The sequence below is a fragment of the Nilaparvata lugens genome, chromosome 5, assembly GCF_014356525.2.
Source record: "Nilaparvata lugens isolate BPH chromosome 5, ASM1435652v1, whole genome shotgun sequence".
Lineage (NCBI taxonomy): Eukaryota > Metazoa > Arthropoda > Insecta > Hemiptera > Delphacidae > Nilaparvata > Nilaparvata lugens.
Genome location: NC_052508.1, coordinates 60,825,073 through 60,843,479, shown reverse-complemented (window position 1 = coordinate 60,843,479; position 18,407 = coordinate 60,825,073). Strand labels below are relative to the sequence as shown.

General features: G+C 32.0%; 1 protein-coding gene across 1 annotated transcript; it reads left to right on the top strand.

Moving 5' to 3' along the window:
- Nucleotides 1-626: 626 nt before the first annotated feature.
- Nucleotides 627-18,133, top strand: LOC111048777 (proton-coupled amino acid transporter-like protein CG1139). Its single transcript, XM_039429570.1, has 9 exons — nt 627-634; nt 1,497-1,670; nt 3,572-3,722; nt 5,121-5,242; nt 5,842-5,926; nt 6,908-7,180; nt 10,782-10,963; nt 11,910-12,082; nt 13,119-18,133. Exons 1-9 carry the CDS (start codon nt 627-629, stop codon nt 13,346-13,348), a joined length of 1,398 nt encoding a protein of 465 aa, XP_039285504.1. The 3' UTR covers nt 13,349-18,133.
- The last annotated feature ends 274 nt before the right edge of the window (nt 18,134-18,407 follow it).

Below are 18,407 nucleotides of genomic sequence, written 5' to 3'. Positions count from 1 at the left end.
TCATGAGTGACATCAATGCTTCTCATTGCTATGACAATAACAGTATTTGGTCAAATAGTGGAATTTTCTGTTGTTTGTCCTTATTGAATGATAACATCTACCGTGAGTTTCACATTGAACTTACAGCATTCCCCATAAGTAGAATCAATGTTTCTCATTCAGTCTATGCTGACAGTGAAGTCTTACTATATTAATCATCCACTATACTGTTTGATGTGAATCATTGTTGTTATTATTAGCAATTCTATTTAGCAAAATGAGTGGTGAAGAATAAAAACTAGTACTTACTTAGCAATTGAGGTACTTTATACTATTTACATACTAACATACTAGTAATAGTTCATATTTATACTAAAGTACATTTATACTATTAAGACAAAACTATCAAAAGATGTTGAGGCTGTTTAGTAACCATTTATAGTAAAACTCACTTATTAGAACTATCGGCATTTCTTATGCCATCAATGCTCTCAATGAACTTAATCTCACTTAATAACATCTACCAATCTTCTTTCACATCCATGTATTTTTTCATAAAATTCTCTCATTGTTATATGTAGTTTCTAATGAATTATTTCAGACTTAATCAGTAACAGTTGAAAGTTGGCTAGTTTTTCTTGTGTAGAATGGAATGGTTTGTTATTAGGTTTTACTTATATGAATCATACATCTGTTGTAGTGCATCTTGGCCTTTTGCTGTTATTGGAATGTCTAGTAGTATATGGTATTGATATATAACAACTCAATACGGTAATATATCTAATGATATTTCTGATTTATTTTTCCAGAGCTACTCAATAGTCTTTTAATGGATTAAAAAACTATTACTAGTACACTTTAGTGTCGAAAAGCCTTTACAGCATAGACAACGTCAATATATAACATAACAACGATAAGTTCAAGTCACACACTTCAACAGTAGTATATACACAATGCTCATGTAATGATGGTTAATATTAACAAATATGGTGAAGTGAATCTTATTATATCAGATGCTCTTAGAACCTGAGGTACTCTCAGGCTCAACTCACACTTACGCGACTCAGGTCGAGAAGAGACTCGACTCTAGTCGAGAGCATGTGTTTTCAAATCAGTGAGCGCATGTGACAGTCGCGGAGACTAGAATCGACTGGTCTGAGTGTCACCATTTGGAAACACATGCTCTCGACTAGAGAGCTTCCTATCCATCAAATGCTTCTGCAAGTGTCAAATCAAATCAAATTTATTTATTCATTTAAAATACAATGAATCACATAAAATAAATACAATTACAAAAATTAATGCAATAAATACTTTTCTATTATGTAAGTACCATGTACATTCTCGCAAGTGATTGCTAATAAACGGTTATACAAAAGTTACAGTATATAATAAGATAGTATGTTCTACAGCCGGAAGACTAACTAGTCAATTTGTTCAGTATTTTATTCATTTCATAACTTTTTTAAAAGTTTTATCAAACTATTGATTATTAATGATGAATTTGTTGGTTGCAGTGTCCCCCCGTTGGCAGCGCAGTTGGACAACAGTGACAGCAATGTGGCAATCCCCATTGGGCCTGAGGTCAGTGACCCCACCCCTCCCGTCGGCGGCAAAGCCAGCAAGGCTGTTGGCACACCCAACTCAGACTACAATCCCTTGAATAATCGAGATCTTGAGCATCCCACGTCGTAAGTTTGATTTCATTCATTGATCCAATCATAGATAGTTAATTAAGATGATTGCGAGAGAAACAACAGTCACAGCCCAAAATTTTCCCTTCTTCAAGCTTTGACACATGGACTAGTTCAAAAAGTAGGTTATGGTAAAAAGTAAATTTTATGGCTTTTTGTTGGCGAGGAGTCCTTCACGGAAAGGATCCCACCTAGCCTGAATATGAAATCAAATCAAGTTCTATTCAATGACCTATTACTTACATAAGTAATCACAAGATCACACAGTTTATATATGATATACAGAGTATCCTATACTAAACGAGCAACTTCTGTTCATATGTTTGGATGTTTAGATGTTTATATGTTTGTATTTCACCGGATCTCGAAAACGGCTCTAACGATTCTCACGAAATTCAGAACATAGTAGGTTTATAATATAAATATTCGATTGCACTAGGTCTCATCCCTCGGAAAACTCGCTGAAGGACATTAAAAGGATAATTATTATTCATCCTTGGAAAAACAGATGATAATAATTATTTCGTCGTCTGTTGGTGATGGAAGTGAGTGAGCGAGTTCATGTGTGTGGGACTTTGTCAAAATTATGACTCAGCTGTTGAACTTTTGTAATCATGCATTCAGGTACTTAGTGCCGGTTGCAAAAAAGCCTGTTTATTTTCAATCCTGATTAATTCCAGTAGATCCATCTTTTTTAAATGGTCTTCTCTGATTTGTTTCACTCGAAGTTAATCAGGATTAAAATTCAACCGGCTTTTGTGCAACTGGGCCTTTGTGAGGAAAATTTTTGCATTCCTCTGGGAATTAATCTCAATTTACTGTGATTAGATAGAACAGTTCTGTATGAATGTTATTATAATTTCTTCTTTCGTAATACATTTTTTATGCTTTTGTACTCAGAGCGAAGCTCGGTCCCCGATATTATCATTGTAATTTAAGCCTTCAATGGACCACACGACTTCAACTTTATAAACGTTACATGTCATGTTACGGGTTTATAAGCATCTAAACCTACCAAGAGCATTTGTTTTAGGAAAAACTTGAGAGCTCATCTCTTTATTAGAACAAAAATAATGAAACAAGTGTTTATAATGAATTGAATAGGCCTACTGTAAAATACCATATAATTTGAATGAATAAGAACAATATGAAAACTTGTAGTACCCTTTATTATTTAAAATATTACAACGACTAGTTTCGACCATATCTTTGGTCATTTAGTTCATCACGATATATTTGGTTGATCACGGATTATTCATAATTTAAATTTCAAATAATAACAGCATAATATTGCCATTTAAAAGCAAAAACCAACCCCTCTCCTAATCTACCCTTTCACCTTTGAAACATCATAATTAAACAGAACACGGACTATATTCATAATTTAATTTTTCGAATAATACCAGCATATTTCCATTTAAAAGTAAAAACCTAAACCCCTCCTAACCTATCCTTTTACCTTAGAAACATCAATTATAAACATTATCAATATTACAAACATAATTAAACAGAACCTTTTGTCGTGATTCCTAGAGGAACTGGACCATCCATAAAAAATGCAGCTAAGAATTCAAATGTTTTATATCCAATGGCTTATTATTTTGTTCTTAAAAATTATTTCTAATGAAAATAATGTATGTTTCAGTAACTTGAAATTTCAATTATTCACATCCCATAGTTTTTAATCCAATCTTACAATGTTTCCAACTGATGGCTTTCAATTGTGTTCTTCCAAATGATTTCCATGGAAAATAATATAAACTATTTTCAGTAACTTGGAATTTCAATTATTCATATCCTATGGTTTTTAATCTAATTGTACAATGATGGCTTTCATCTGATGGCTTTCAATCGTTTTCTTCCAAATCATTTTTAATGAAAGTAATATGTTTTTGCAGTAACTTGGATACGATGATTCACCTGCTGAAAGGTAACATTGGAACGGGCATCCTTGCTATGCCTGACGCTTTTCGCAATGCTGGACTTGTTGTCGGCACTGTGGGCACTTTGTTGATGGGAATCATTTGCACTCACTGTATGCACATGCTTGTAAGTACCACATCAATCATTAATTGAATTAGCTATTTATTTATCAAGAACTAAAACACAACAGAACATTCATCACACAACACGTAGTAGAGCACGAAAATGTTGTGAAAGCAATAAAGAAGCTTTATGATCAAACTACATAATATTTTTTTCCCTTGAACTGCAGTATGAGGGCTACAAAACAATAAGTACAATAATAAATAATATATTGTTTCTATTGTTGAATTTATGAACCTTCACCATCAAGGAACTTGGATGACTATATTTATTTAGCGTATGGCAGATACATAACAAATATATAGCTCATGAGTTTCAAATGCCCAGATATTTACTGTATTTTCCAAATTCTTTGAGATGTGTAGTTTTCGGTCATGAGAACATGAGTTTGTCTGACCGCCATCATTTGCTAGTCAGTTTAGAGTTACCCAATATGCACCATGGATGACTATATCATGGCTAGAACCAGCAATCTATACGCTGATGGCTGGTCAAAACATTAACATTTCTTAATTTTAGCGAGCGGTAAGATAGGAAACGTACTGTGCATGCGCAGCGAGCGAAAAGTAGATCAAAAATCAGTTATTTTACGATGAGTTTTCACTACGTAAAGAAGTATTTCACGAACAGGTGTAGAAAAAATATAATCATATTTATGAAGAATGTTCTATTTATCCATTATTTATCGTTTGTATACAGAGTATTCCTCAAAACCTTGATCTCTGTACCACCACGAAACACTGTTTGCTGAATCAAACTAAATAAAGATGTAATGTTGCATCTATACTAATGTTAACACCTATATGTTTGATATATTTACACCTATGTTTTGATAGCAACTATATAAAAAACATAAAAATCTGAGTACCCTTTTAAATTATTTTGTACGACATGTTTCGGCTACTAATGCCATTTTGACTTGAAAACACCGAAACATGTCGTGCAAAATAATTTAATAGGGTATTCAGATTTTTATTTATATTTATATTAGAAGTAGCCCTAAAGAAATAATACCATAGCAACTGTCATTTGTTAAAATTAAAATACTTATTGATATTTGGAAAGTGTTCAATAATTGAGAACACTGATTGTACCTATTCTTGTATCTATTTATTTAGTCCATCATGTGTACAATTATTACACTCTTATGAAAAGGCACAACATACTCAGGCCACAAACGAAACCTTTTCAAACTTATACTTTTTTGAACTTAATTCTATTATTATTATTATTAGCGTATGGCTTTGAATGGTGGGGAGACCCAAGGGTAGTTCCACCTCGCCGTCTATAGTCCAAAGTTCCCTAATGTTAATTATAATAAATAATAATATATAACATTACATTATATAGCATTATAATAAAAGTTCCCTAAACTTAATTCTATTCCGTTGTCAATTTCAGGTGAGTTGTTCGCACGAATTGTGCATAAGGCATCAGATACCGGCTTTAGGATTTGCTGAAGTTGCTGATCATGCGTTCAGATCGGGACCGAACCGTCTCAGGAATTTGGCTAGTTATGCAAGGTAAGCTTATTCGAAAATATTCTTCAACTGTATTTGCACAACAAATTATTAGGAGAGAAAAAAGGTGAACCTTCAACTATTTCTCTCTTGCAATTCTATTCTAACCTATGAGTGGTTTTATTACCAATTCGGACTATTCGTTTGTTTTAGAGTTGTCTTTTGAACATGAATTTTGATTTTTGTAGCATCTTTTTTTGGAAGCGTGTTCTACAGAAACCAATGTCTTTTTCCATACTGTAAAATTTGATGGACTTAATTTGTTCATAATCATAAATATAAATGTCTAGGACCTGCTTTTCTTTTCCTATATTGTGAAGTTTAATCAATGAGTAACATGTTGACAATATTTTTTATCAGTAGAAAATTTACAGTTCTTACACCACTATCTGGAAAAACTAATTTATTTTAGATCATGATCAACTTCTTACGAAAGCGAATCTAGTTCTATGAGACATACTGTCTACTTGAAACAAGGACTGTGATTTGATATTGCAATTATTGTTATCAATAATTTTTTGATGTTTAGTTTTTTGTCTCATCCCTATTAAAAACAAACCACTCCACTTGTATTTAAGATTAAATTTGTTTTGTCTTTACAGGAAAATAGTGAATACCTTCCTTGTTATCACACAACTTGGATTCTGCTGTGTCTATTTTGTGTTTGTGGCTGCAAATCTCCATGAGGTTAGTAGATGTTATTATTAATTTTAAAAAAACTTCATGAATCAAACCGTACTAAACAATTGGGTCTGTAGAAAGTAACCCTGCTGTTACTTTCAGCAGCTAAAGTAGCTCTGCGGTTTTTATATTATTCAATTAACTGCTTTAGTAGACGATATTTAATGCAACTGTGTCTTTATTGTATCACGAGATTACAAATGCCTAGTGGAACTAAATCGATCAAAATGTGACCTTAGGTTAATCATGGGTTCATGTTGGTCATTACTAAGAGGAGTCCGACCAAAGAACTCTTCTTCAACTCAACTTTAATCATCCATTCATACAATAAGTACATTATCAAAATGATAGAGAGAGAAAAAATAAGGTAACCTTATGTTATTCCTCTCCCAAATTTAGATAAGTTTACCCATAGTCCGAAATAGGTTAAGTCTTGTAGTTCTTCATTCTTCACAAAATTTCCAGTCCTTAATTATCACAAAGTAGATTTTCAAATTTAGATGCTTCAAAGCCAAACATAGAATCATTACATCATCTGTCATGGTTTCATTGATATATGCTCAATTTCTATCTCTAATTAGCAGAAATTCCTTTGTTGGTTATCCATCTTGTTTTCACTATCATTATAACTATTGTATTTTAATATAACTTTGAAGTGAAAAAACACTCACATTCTTTGGTGTGGCGATACTAATTCTTTGGTGTACAATAGTACTAATTAGCAGTTTAATTGATTTCGAGCATAGTTTAACCCAATTTGTGAGTTTCTTTGAATAAGCAGGTGTGACCCTACACTGTCTCAACTTGAGTTTTTAAGATAGTATATTTTTTCCATGATACCCAACTGCATAAAATGTCGAACGAATGTATTGTACTCGTGTGTATAAGTTTTTAAAGTAATGCATATTCATACATTCAACTTTCTGTAGACCTTCTATACAATACATTTCATTTTTTTATTGTCACGTGGTGTTTTGTGTTTGACAGGTGATCAAACACTACTACATGAGCATCAGCGTGCCGTGGCTGCTGCTGATCCTCCTGATCCCGATGATCCTGCTGAACTGGGTGAAAAACCTCAAGTACCTGACTCCGGTGTCGCTAGTGGCCGCCCTGCTCACGGGCACAGGCATTGTCATCTCCTTCATGTACATGCTGCAAGGCCTGCCGCGGACTTCGTCTGTCAACGCATTCGCGTCCTGGCACCAGCTGCCGCTCTACTTTGGCACCGCCATCTATGCGTTCGAGGGAATTGGGGTGGTGAGTGCTCAATTTTTTACGTATTTTGAATGAAGATGCCTGTCATGGTTGATCAAAGTTGTAAACATGGCAGAGTCTAGGTACCCTCATGTGTGTTATCGACTTCTATTAAAAACAAAATTCGAAGGTAATTGGACGTCTTATATGAAGAGGGAGTTAGAAACTGTTCAGTTTCGGGATTTATGGACGGAATATGGTTTTGATGCAGTGGATTTGCTGAACAACAGAAATAGAATCCTGGAAGCGTATTCGGGGAGGATGATAAAGGAGGATAGATGTAGGTCTGACAACTCTCAAATGTCTCCTTTGTATGGAATGTTCAATCCTGATTCGGTACTGGGAGAACAGCTTACTTTTCAGCTGCCAATTCGAATGATTAGGTGCGTAACACAATTGAGATTATCGGCAAAAAGTACATTCATTCAAATTAAAGGTAACAGGTATCAAGTTGACACACAGAAAATATGCCCCGCTTGTGAATCACACTTAGAAACAATTCTGCATTTTCTTCTTATTTGTCCCGCTTATGAAGACCTCAGGATACAATACATTGTGCATCATGTTCATAACATAGTTCAGAACGTTGATAAAATAATGGTTTTATTATCTAATTTTAATGTTGAGAAAATTGAACATATTTATCAGTATACTACTAAGGCACTGGCTAGGAGGGATACTATGGTCTCTGAAATCGTTAGGGCTACATAATCAATAACGATTTTGGTTAAAAATGGTTATTGTTAATTGAGTAGGTTCTTTTTATTGAAAGTGAAGTCTGTAAACTAATTGAATTAGATAAGTTAACTGAAATTGTTAAGTTTTTTGAGTTTAGTGGATTTGTCTAATGTATTAAATTTATTGGATTTGCTGAACTTTATGAATGTATTTAAGTTACTGAGCTATTTGAATGTGTTGAATCTATTTAATTTATTGATTAGGAATCACCTTGTAGCTTCTAATGTGAGCTTGTTGAATGTTAGCAATTCATGGTAATATTGTTTATTGATTGTTATGTGGGTACTTCTATTGTGCGTGGTTGTATGCAAATTTATAATTGGATCTTGTTATTAGTTTGATCTGTTGCCAAACATTTTGTTCATGTGGTTTAATTTAGTCATTGTTAGAATTTGTTATACTCAACTCATTTGTATGGTTATACCGTGTACAAATAAAATGATTTATTCTTATTATTATTATTAAATAATTAATTCATTCATTCAGTAATTGATTCGTTCATTCAGTCACTTATTCAAACATTAAGTCATTCATTCGTTCTTCAAGTTATAAATTCGTTAGTTCAATTATTCGATTGCTCATTAATTTTTTCAAGTCATTTGTTTTTTCATTCAGTCATAAATTTGTTCATGTAAGTTAGTCTTTCCACAGTTATTTAGTCATTTATGCTCTTCTTCAGTCATTTCTTATTCATTAGTTTTTTATAATAATTTATTCGTTCATTCAGCCAGTCAATAGTTCATTCAATCATCCATGCATTATTCTATTCATTTCAATTTTTGTCGAAAAACATATCCGCAACATCTACACCTCATCTACAGATACAGTGTGATTTTCATCAAACTAGCAGCATTCTGTCATAAATAAACAACATCAATATCAATTTATTATTTGAAAAATACTCTACACTATAGGTGTTGACATCATTCAGTAAGATTCACTGTACTGTCAGCATGCCTCATAATCAACAGCAATGCTTGCCATGCGATTATTTTGACAGTTAAAAGTAGATGTCGCTCAAGTTCAGTTTCAGGCATCAATTAGGTTTGCCTTGTGAGAATCACTTTACACTATCATCAATGCTTGAATGGCAAGTTATTCAAATGGAATTTAATTTTTTTCTCTTTATAAAAATTACAATTTCTTATTGAGTTCGGCTTTTCAGTGATTATGTTATTTATTTATTTAGCCTATACATTGATACATACAATATAATTCTCATCTATGAATGATTGGGAAAGGAACAACAGGCTTAAAGCCCAAAAATGTTCCTTCCCCAAATTTAGATTGAAATTGTAAATTGTAAATTATGCTAAGCACAAACATATCCAATTATATCCATTGATCCTTTTGGGAGTTTTCACACATTGATAGCTGTTTTGCTGGTTGAAAAGAGACTGTCATTGTTCTTTAAGGCTGTGCAAAGCCTAAAAATAAACTTTCTACTGGTGATATTTTTCAAAGTTTTTCGATTTCTATGTAATGAAGCTATTAAAATGAAAAAGGTTACTCAGAAAAACTTTTTTCTCGATTATCACTTTTTGAGATATAAGCGCCTAAAGTTTAAATTTTTGGTACAGAACATTTCAAGTTCGGTAAGAAGTAAATCCATGAGATTTAGAGGATAGATTCTTCAAGGTATTATTGATCTAGTAAAACAAAAATTTTCGGAAATTATCGATTTTTGAGAAAGTTATTCAATTAACCAAAAATAACTCAACTAAAAGTTATTTCTGGTCATTTTTAGTAAATTAAATAACTTTCTCAAAAATTGATATTTTCAGAAAATTTTTGTTTTATTAAATCAACAATACCTAATCTATCCTCTAAATCTCATTGATTTATCTCTTACCAAACTTGAAATGTTCTGTCCCAAAAATTTAAACTTTAGGCGCTCATATCTCAAAAAGTAATGATTGCAAAAAAATATTTTCCTGAGAAACCTTTTTCATTTTGATAGCTTCATGATATACAAATCGAAAAACTTCGAAAAATATCACCATTAGAAAGTTTATTTTTAGCCTTTGCACAGCCTTAAGGGTGTTTTCATCCTTTGACAGTTGTTTGCCTGGATAAAACTAGTATTCCATTGGTTTTTATGTGAGTGTTCATATACTTAAATCATGTTCAACACTCAAAAGAAGCCACTGCGGGAAGAATTGAATTTGGAATACATTCAGAATTAACGTCAAGATACGAACTTAGGGATATGAAAATTTAAATATCCTGCTGACTACAACATATCAATACATAAAATAGGTTGACCAAACATTCTCTCACACTCTTATTAAACGAGAGTTGCGAGTTGCGAGTTCCTACTTTTGACTTAAGGCTTGACTCGGTTTCCGTTCGTGGGTTTGTATGTTCGAAAATAACTTTCGAATACTTTCATAAACCAACTTGAACATTTCGATAAATATTCCCTGAAACATTATATTTAAGATCGAGTCCGTTGGTCAACGAAATTGACTCACTCCTTTGTTCTTTTCGAGGATGTAACAGAATATCATTGAGAGTTCATAAGAAAAGTAATTTCAAATCACAAATAAGCTAGATTATCAATATTGCATGAAATTAATAACTCAGTGCAACATGAACTATTCTTCTTGACTATCCACTGCTTTCAATAGAAAAGCTGACAGAATATAAGTGTGATAAAAACACTTTACTTATATGGGCTACTTTTGTACAAATTTATAAAAACTATTTAATGTAACTAGTCGTTTAAATATTTTAAAGTTTTTAATAATAAAGGGTACTACAAGTTTTTATAATGTTCTTATTAATTTATAAGTGTGATATATTTTGAGCAAGTTCTCCAGCTCGCGGGCTCAGTAGTATTACGATGTAATGTGTTGTTTTGCAGGTGCTACCACTGGAGAACAACATGAAAACGCCACAGGACTTTGGCGGACTGGCCGGTGTGCTGAACACCTCGATGGTGATCGTAGCCTGCCTGTATACGGCTGTCGGGTTCTTCGGCTATCTCAAGTACGGTGATCGGGCCGTGCTCGGAAGCATCACGCTCTACCTGCCTCAGCGCGATTTGTGAGTAGGCCAGCCAATAATATAACATTTCACCAAACAGGTTCGACTTTACAGTCAGTCGCAGTTAGTGCTATAATGAGGTCCAAGTTATAATGGCAGTGAAGAATGATAGGAGAAAAACGTTGCCAATTCTCTCCATTTTGCCACTGTAATTGTACACATCTGTTACTCATTCATCCCATTAAATTTAATCCAATAATAATTATCATTTACTTGATAAAATAATAAATTTAATGTCAAATTAATCAAGAAAATATATTTTTTCATAATTTGATTAAAAAATTTGCTACCATAACTGAGATCAGATTTTTATTTTTATACAAACCTCAAAAAAAACTTCTTTAACCTCAAAATTGTTCCAGCAATCAGTTTTTATAACTCAAATATGTGTAACGGTAGTTCGCTTCCATGGTGCACATTGGTTAACGCTAAATGGACTAGCAAATGATGGCGGTCATACAATCTTATGTTCTCCTGACCAAAAACTACATATCATCTCAAATAAATTGGAAATATACAGTGTATATGTAAGCATTTGAGACTCATGAGCTTTATATGTGCTGTGTATCTGCTATACGCTAAATAATAAATAATACCTACAATAACTGTAACAATATTTCCCTTTAATTCCACACTCATAATCAGTATTACATCAGATACTATAGTAAACGCATACAATATCAAATTAATGATTGGGAGAGAATCAACAGGATAAACAAAAAACTGTTTCTCTCCTCAATTTTGATAATATTGAGCCACGTAATTTATAGGCAATTTTCGATGATCATTCACATTTTTACAAACATTTTTTGGACATTTTATCAATTTATCAAAATTTGGGAATGGAATAGTTTTGGGCCAAGCCTGTTGTTCCTTCCTAATCATATTTCTATGATTTGTAATTTGTGTCCGCGAATAAATGAATAATTAACTTGTTTTGCTGCAGATTGGCACAGCTAGTGAGGCTCATGATGGCACTGGCTATATTCCTGTCATACTGCCTGCAGTTCTATGTGCCAATGAGCATCATCTGGCCACCCATCAAGCGACGTATCAACGATGAGAGCTATCAGAAGGTGGCTGAGTTGTCACTGCGTACTTTCCTTGTATGTCTCACATGTGAGTAGCTAACCTCATTAATATAAGTTTAATTCTTTTTCTATTGTAATGAACCTTTTATACATTGAAAGATACGTGCAAAACTAATGAGTGCCAGTATATCCTTGAAATCAATAATCCAATAAACACCTAGCTACATTTTGGTATAAATTAGAATTGGAACCGTTTTGGGCTTAAGCCTATGGTACTTTTCTGGAAGTTGTGTTATGTTAAATGATTGAATAAATGAACTAAAATTTTCGAACGGACATTGTAAACCTTTCGGCTGAAGTCATAAGGCCAATTGACGGCTTAAATTACACTTATTGAGGCGAGGTAAGACCTTCCCGAAATAGACTCCTCACCAACAAGAAGCCATACGAATTCAATTTACTAACGGACTAATGTTTTGTTGACAATGGTTTCAAAAACAGACATACCCGTATTGAAATGAAGTCAGATGTACTTCTTTTGTTTGGAAATGTGGTTTAAAGTACACACGGTGAATGAATGTTACATATTTTGACCGAATTTTAGTTCATGATTCATGAAGTTGAACCATCTTTGCTAAATGAAAAGATTTGGTTTCAAAAGCTTTTTTCGAATGTTATAGGCTGGCCACAAACGGTAGAACATGCATGACAAACACATGTTCATCATGCATGTTTTGTCATAAGCCAGAGGCCTTTCGCTGTGATGACACAACAATGTATGACGACATTTGTATCAGGCATGTCCTACCTTTAGTGGCCAGCCTAATGGTTCCAGAAATAGGCTGTATTGAAGCAAGAAGTAGGTCATTTTTTGTGTTCGGAAATAGGACTTAAAGTGCACTCAAGTAAAGTGCTTAAAGTGAATGAATGTTACTCATTTTGACCAAATTTGGCTTATGTTATATGCGTTTTAATTTTTTTTTTAAATTTAGAATGAAGATTTTTGATTCTAGGTGGAAATTTGGTCTTGACATCTCGCCTGTATTAATGTTTTAGTTTTAAATGTTTAATCAATTTTTTTCATACTATCGATTAATTAATTATTGAATAATGTGTTTTTGCAGTTCTGCTAGCGGTGGCAGTTCCCAACCTGTCTGCGGTAATCTCGCTGGTCGGCGCAGTGAGTTCGTCAATGCTGGCCCTCATCTTTCCGCCGATCATCGAGATGGTCACGTTCTGGGACAAGGGTCTGTCACCGGCGCTCATCATCAAGGACATCTTCATTCTGCTCTTCGGTATCTTCGGATTCATTTTCGGCACATACGTCAGCATGTACAACATTGTCACCAAGTAATCATGTAAGACGGATAACTAAAAAGTAAAGCGTCTCTAATCTAAAACCCTAGATCTTCTAAGATCTCAATTTTCAATCGTCGTTCTAAGACGGGGTTGGACCAAACGAGCCTAAGGCCCGTATGCAGATACTCGGTTTAAGCGGAGAAATGTCAGCTGTTCGTTTAAACCTCGTATGCAATACATTATGATAAATTCAACCATATCTACAAGTAAACGTAAGTAAAGTTCAGCGTTAAATGTAGATGGGGACAAATGGCCCTTGGAGCATGAAACACATGGAAACAACATTACATAAATGAGAGGCATGAGAAAATAATTATGTCTTCAACCATGAATTAATTCTGTAGAATTCCGCCCGATATGGGCACAATTCTATGATGATTCCTCTCTCAGCTCCACAGCTATTGAACTAGGTATATCCCGGTTTCCATTAATCTTTCCTCTCCCAGCTTCAAAGCTGTTAAACTAGGAATACTGTGTCGGTTGGTCTTTATATGATGTTTCGGTATTTTATTAATATTTTGTTCAGAATAAGCATTCACTCGTTTGGTCCAACCCCAGTCTAAGACGTGTAGCATCTCCAAGATGTCGTTCTTAAAAACCATTGTCATTCTAAGTGATCTTCACAACATAGGTCTGTTAAGGGATCATTCAAATCTGTCAAACAGATTTTTCTATTTGATATAATCTTTTTTTCATTCAAATCTGTCAAACAGATTTTTCTATTTAATATAATCTTTTTTCTAATCTATTATTTCTCAAAATCATTCAACCTCTTCATTGTTTTAATTGCATTTCTTGTCAAATTTGTCACTGTCACTCAATGACCGTTTTCACCCAACGATTTTGCGGCGGCACAGCAACCAGAATATCCTCCGATTGGCTAATTAGATCAATGGTCTTTGATTTGAATCAGCCAATCGGAAACATTCTGTCGTGTCGGCAACAAATCGGAGGACATTAGGGTGTCGTGTCTATATCGTGTCGTTGCAAAATTAATATGCGTAAAAACGGCCATTGAGTCACAAAATAATTAGTTTATTATAAAATTTTTCAAGCTGGAAATGTTATTAATGTATTGTGAATCTCAATATTCTTCAATACTAAAGTAATTTTAGTAGATTAAAGCATTCAATTACTTACTGGAAGGGCAACCCTTAGTAAATGAGTGTTACCATTTCTCGAAGGATAGAATAAGTTTATGTGTGTGCTTATTTTTTATTTAAATATGATTATTATTTTAACGTATTTTAACAATAATGATTTTTTTAATAGTGGAGGTATTTCAAGAAACTGATTCTAAATATTATAGCATATAATAAGGTATTATTTATATTCTCAATAATTTGTGTAACCGATTTTTTAATAACTTTTGTTCATAAATTGGCAGGAATTTCAAATCAATGTGATTATAATTTTCAACTCACAATAGGCTAGATAAATTTGTCTCGATATATAATTGAAAATACTGTGGGCGTTTCAAATAATTTGTTGGTATTTGATCAAAGAGATGACATTTTTTAAATCTTAGAGATGATTATAAGTGATACAAGTACCCGTGATATTATATGATTCATTTTCTGAACTTGATGATATTAAATTACTGATTCTCTTAACTTGTGATATACAAATACACTCCCATTTTATCCAATGATATTGAATTACTTCACGTCATTTTGTAGATTAGTATTATTTTATTTTATGATATTTCATACTATCTTATTCAATTTATATTAGTTTTTACGATTTGAACTTATGATTGTTTTGTCTTGATGGCTGGGCCTTAATGGTATCATTGAAAAATATTTATTGAAACGGCGAGGATACCATGTATGTATTTAAAATTCAAATTGAATTGTAAATTAGTTGTAAATTTATAAATTGATATTTTATTATCATGTAATATACTAATAATTTTTATATTATTAATTCATGTATATTATGCGCCTTTTATAACAATTAGTTCTAAGTATTCTAATTTTATTTGATACTTCAATTATTTGGCTATGGCTATTTTTTTTTTCAATTGAAAAAATCCGGCTTTTTATGAGGCTATACAGTTTCTATAGAGAGAAATACTTTAGACTGTCAACATCCATAAAAAGCATTAAACCATGAAAGGATGCTAACAGGTCAAAGTGAATCTTGCTATATTGAACCAAGGCTAGATCCCACTTGCACAAAATCCTGTTGAATTTTAAATTCCACGAGAACATCAGAAGGGTTTTTTTCAGAAATAAAGCTTCTCTAATTGGTTCCCGTAGCTTTTAATCCCGGTCGAAATTCATTGGGCTTTTGTAAAAGCTATTTTAAAAGTAATAATAATTAATCATTAATTCGAATCCCGCTTGTAGCTTATAAATTACTTAATTCTAAAAATAAGGAGTTTGACATAATAAAAACGCCCCTGAACATATTATTTCCGAATAAAAATGAAATAAAAATCTTGTAAATACAATTTTATTGTGTCAGAAAATATAATATCTTCCAAACTGTAAAATTCTAAAGTAATCCTGTATATTAAAATAACTAACTTCAGTGTTTGAAAATAAATTAATTTCTGAGAGAATGTTTGACATAGAAGAAGTAGCCTACTGATGATATCAATTGAAGAGTCATTATTCTTGAAAGTATTCATTAATAATTGAATTGAATTATCAAACAATAGAGAACTGGCTGTGATTGTATTGTAGATGGTGGATGATTCATTCAAATAATTATTGATTATGAATTGTACAGAAATTAGCGGGAGCCAAAACTATATTTCTTTATAACTCTCTATTAATAATTGTAATCTGTAAAATAGTTGATTCAACAATAAAATACTTTTTTGACTTTCCTGTTTCACTTACGTATAACTTTCTCTATAACTTGAGTTAATTTTGTATTTCCAAAATTATTTCCATTTGTATTAAAGCTTTTTGCAGATTAATTTTCATCACTGACAGTATGAATTTGAAGTTGATTAACAATATTTAACTTTTTAATCAATCGTAAAGGATAAGGTATTTAAAAATCTTGGCTTTCTTTACGAAATCTACTTCATATGAATGACAATAAACTATGTAACTAATTTAATTATAATATTTGCCCATCAATCATGCACGATAAATATTTCAATATTTGATCCTAAAGTTCGACAAAATGTTTCATACTTTTTATGAAACAGTTACATGGTATAGTAAAACAATAAAGTGAAGTAAATAGAAGATACTATTTCATGAAAATTTGTAGGAAGTAAAAATGTAACTCCTGATCATGAAGAATAGAATATGAGAAGTTGATATTGTGGTAATTATTCATATTGAATGAAAAAGACTAAGAAATTGTCAAAAACCACAGATTAATTGATACGTTTGACAATGGTGTAATAACCGAAACCGGTCTTTCTAAGTATCAATAAATCTGTAGTTGTTGACAATTTCTTAGTCTTTTTCATTCAATAGAATATGAATATATAATTATATCCTGTCTCATGAAAACCAATAAAAATTGGAGAAAGATTTTATGCTTTATAAACGAAGAAATTCCAATAGTTTTGTTCTGACCAAAATTAAAAATCTTTGTGATAATTTTGTTTAATTATTTTTAAATGAAAATAGGGCAAGCAATTATTGGTTTGAATATGTTATAACGGTTCTAGGCCTACAGTATATTATACTTCAAAGCACATATTTTAATATTATATTCATCCTGTGTATTTATAACTATTAAGTTATATTATATATTATATAATGTACCTGTTGTGGTTCATGAGTGGTCTAACATGTTTATTACTTGTAGTAGACTAACTTCTATGAAATTAGGTTCCATCTTGAACTTCCAAGTATTTCTGCTTTAATAATTCATGAATTTCCAAGCAGTAAAATATTTCTAGAGTAAACTACAGTAATGATCATGTTGAAACCTGTATGAGATTGAATTCGACAATAATATTGTATTTTTTGTATGTGCTTTTGATGTAAGATAGAAAATAGATAGATGACTCGATTGTCAAATTGAAATTTAATTCAAGATAATAGGCTACTCGTAGATTCAATGTTAGTTAATAAAATAATGTAGCTCTATATTTCAGTCGAATAATGTAGTGTTTGTATAGAAACATCATTTACTTATTAATTATTATTCTTGTGAACTCTGCCAAATATTGATAATTTCATTAATAGATAATTTATCGCTCAAAGTACCGGTATTTTTATACGTTACTTAGTTAAGAAATATTATTAAGTTATTTATTTGTTCCATGTCTTTAGACTATCAATGGAGTACTTTCTTATGATTCAACTTTCGGTCATGAAAAGCAATTTAAAATATGAACCATGAGTTGAGAATATATTCTTTGTACTTATGTAGTACTAAAATTATCTAGTGTTATTATGCGTTTAAATAGCTTTGTGATTATTCTATATGTTTGTATTCAATAAATTTAGTGTATATTATTATTTTTTCCAATTTATACTTAGTGTTACTAGGCTTTTCTAATAGTTTTTAATGTAAAATATGTTATAGTCATCTCATAATATTGATTGTAAAGTGAACCCTACGAATATAAGCCGTATGCTAAAAGTACCTATGTGTGTGAAAAACCAGTATATGAAATTGTACCGTTTGTGAATGTATGCATACTATTACATGTATGTAACTCTATTATTACCGTGCATTCTATTATTACGTAGACACCTTACCGTATTTCTCGAATGTAATCAAAACAAATGTAAGCTCTATCTCTGTTAAAATTTGTTGAAACTGTGTTTCAATAACATAAATTACTTGAAATGTTCAATCTTTGTTTTCCATTCACCACTTTCCTTCCCATTTTCGATTGATGTACGATGATTTTGATAAGATAATAAGAAACGAAAGTATACAATAATTCATTTCTCTTTAGAAATATATTGTAATCTGAAGAGACAGCTTCAAACTCAAGCACACCGGTAGGCCTACCTACTGATTGATAGATCATTATGGGTACTGTATTCATGAAAATGCAAACCATGACAAATTGTTTCGAATTACTTGTTCAATTAGGTAATAACATTCATGCAAGTAACGCTCGA

Excerpts from the sequence above, each read along its gene's own strand:
- LOC111048777 (XM_039429570.1), top strand. Across the intron at positions 1,671-3,571 it reads GATCTTGAGCATCCCACGTC|TAACTTGGATACGATGATTC; the intron begins GTAAGTTTGATT and ends ATGTTTTTGCAG. Across the intron at positions 5,243-5,841 it reads AATTTGGCTAGTTATGCAAG|GAAAATAGTGAATACCTTCC; the intron begins GTAAGCTTATTC and ends TTGTCTTTACAG.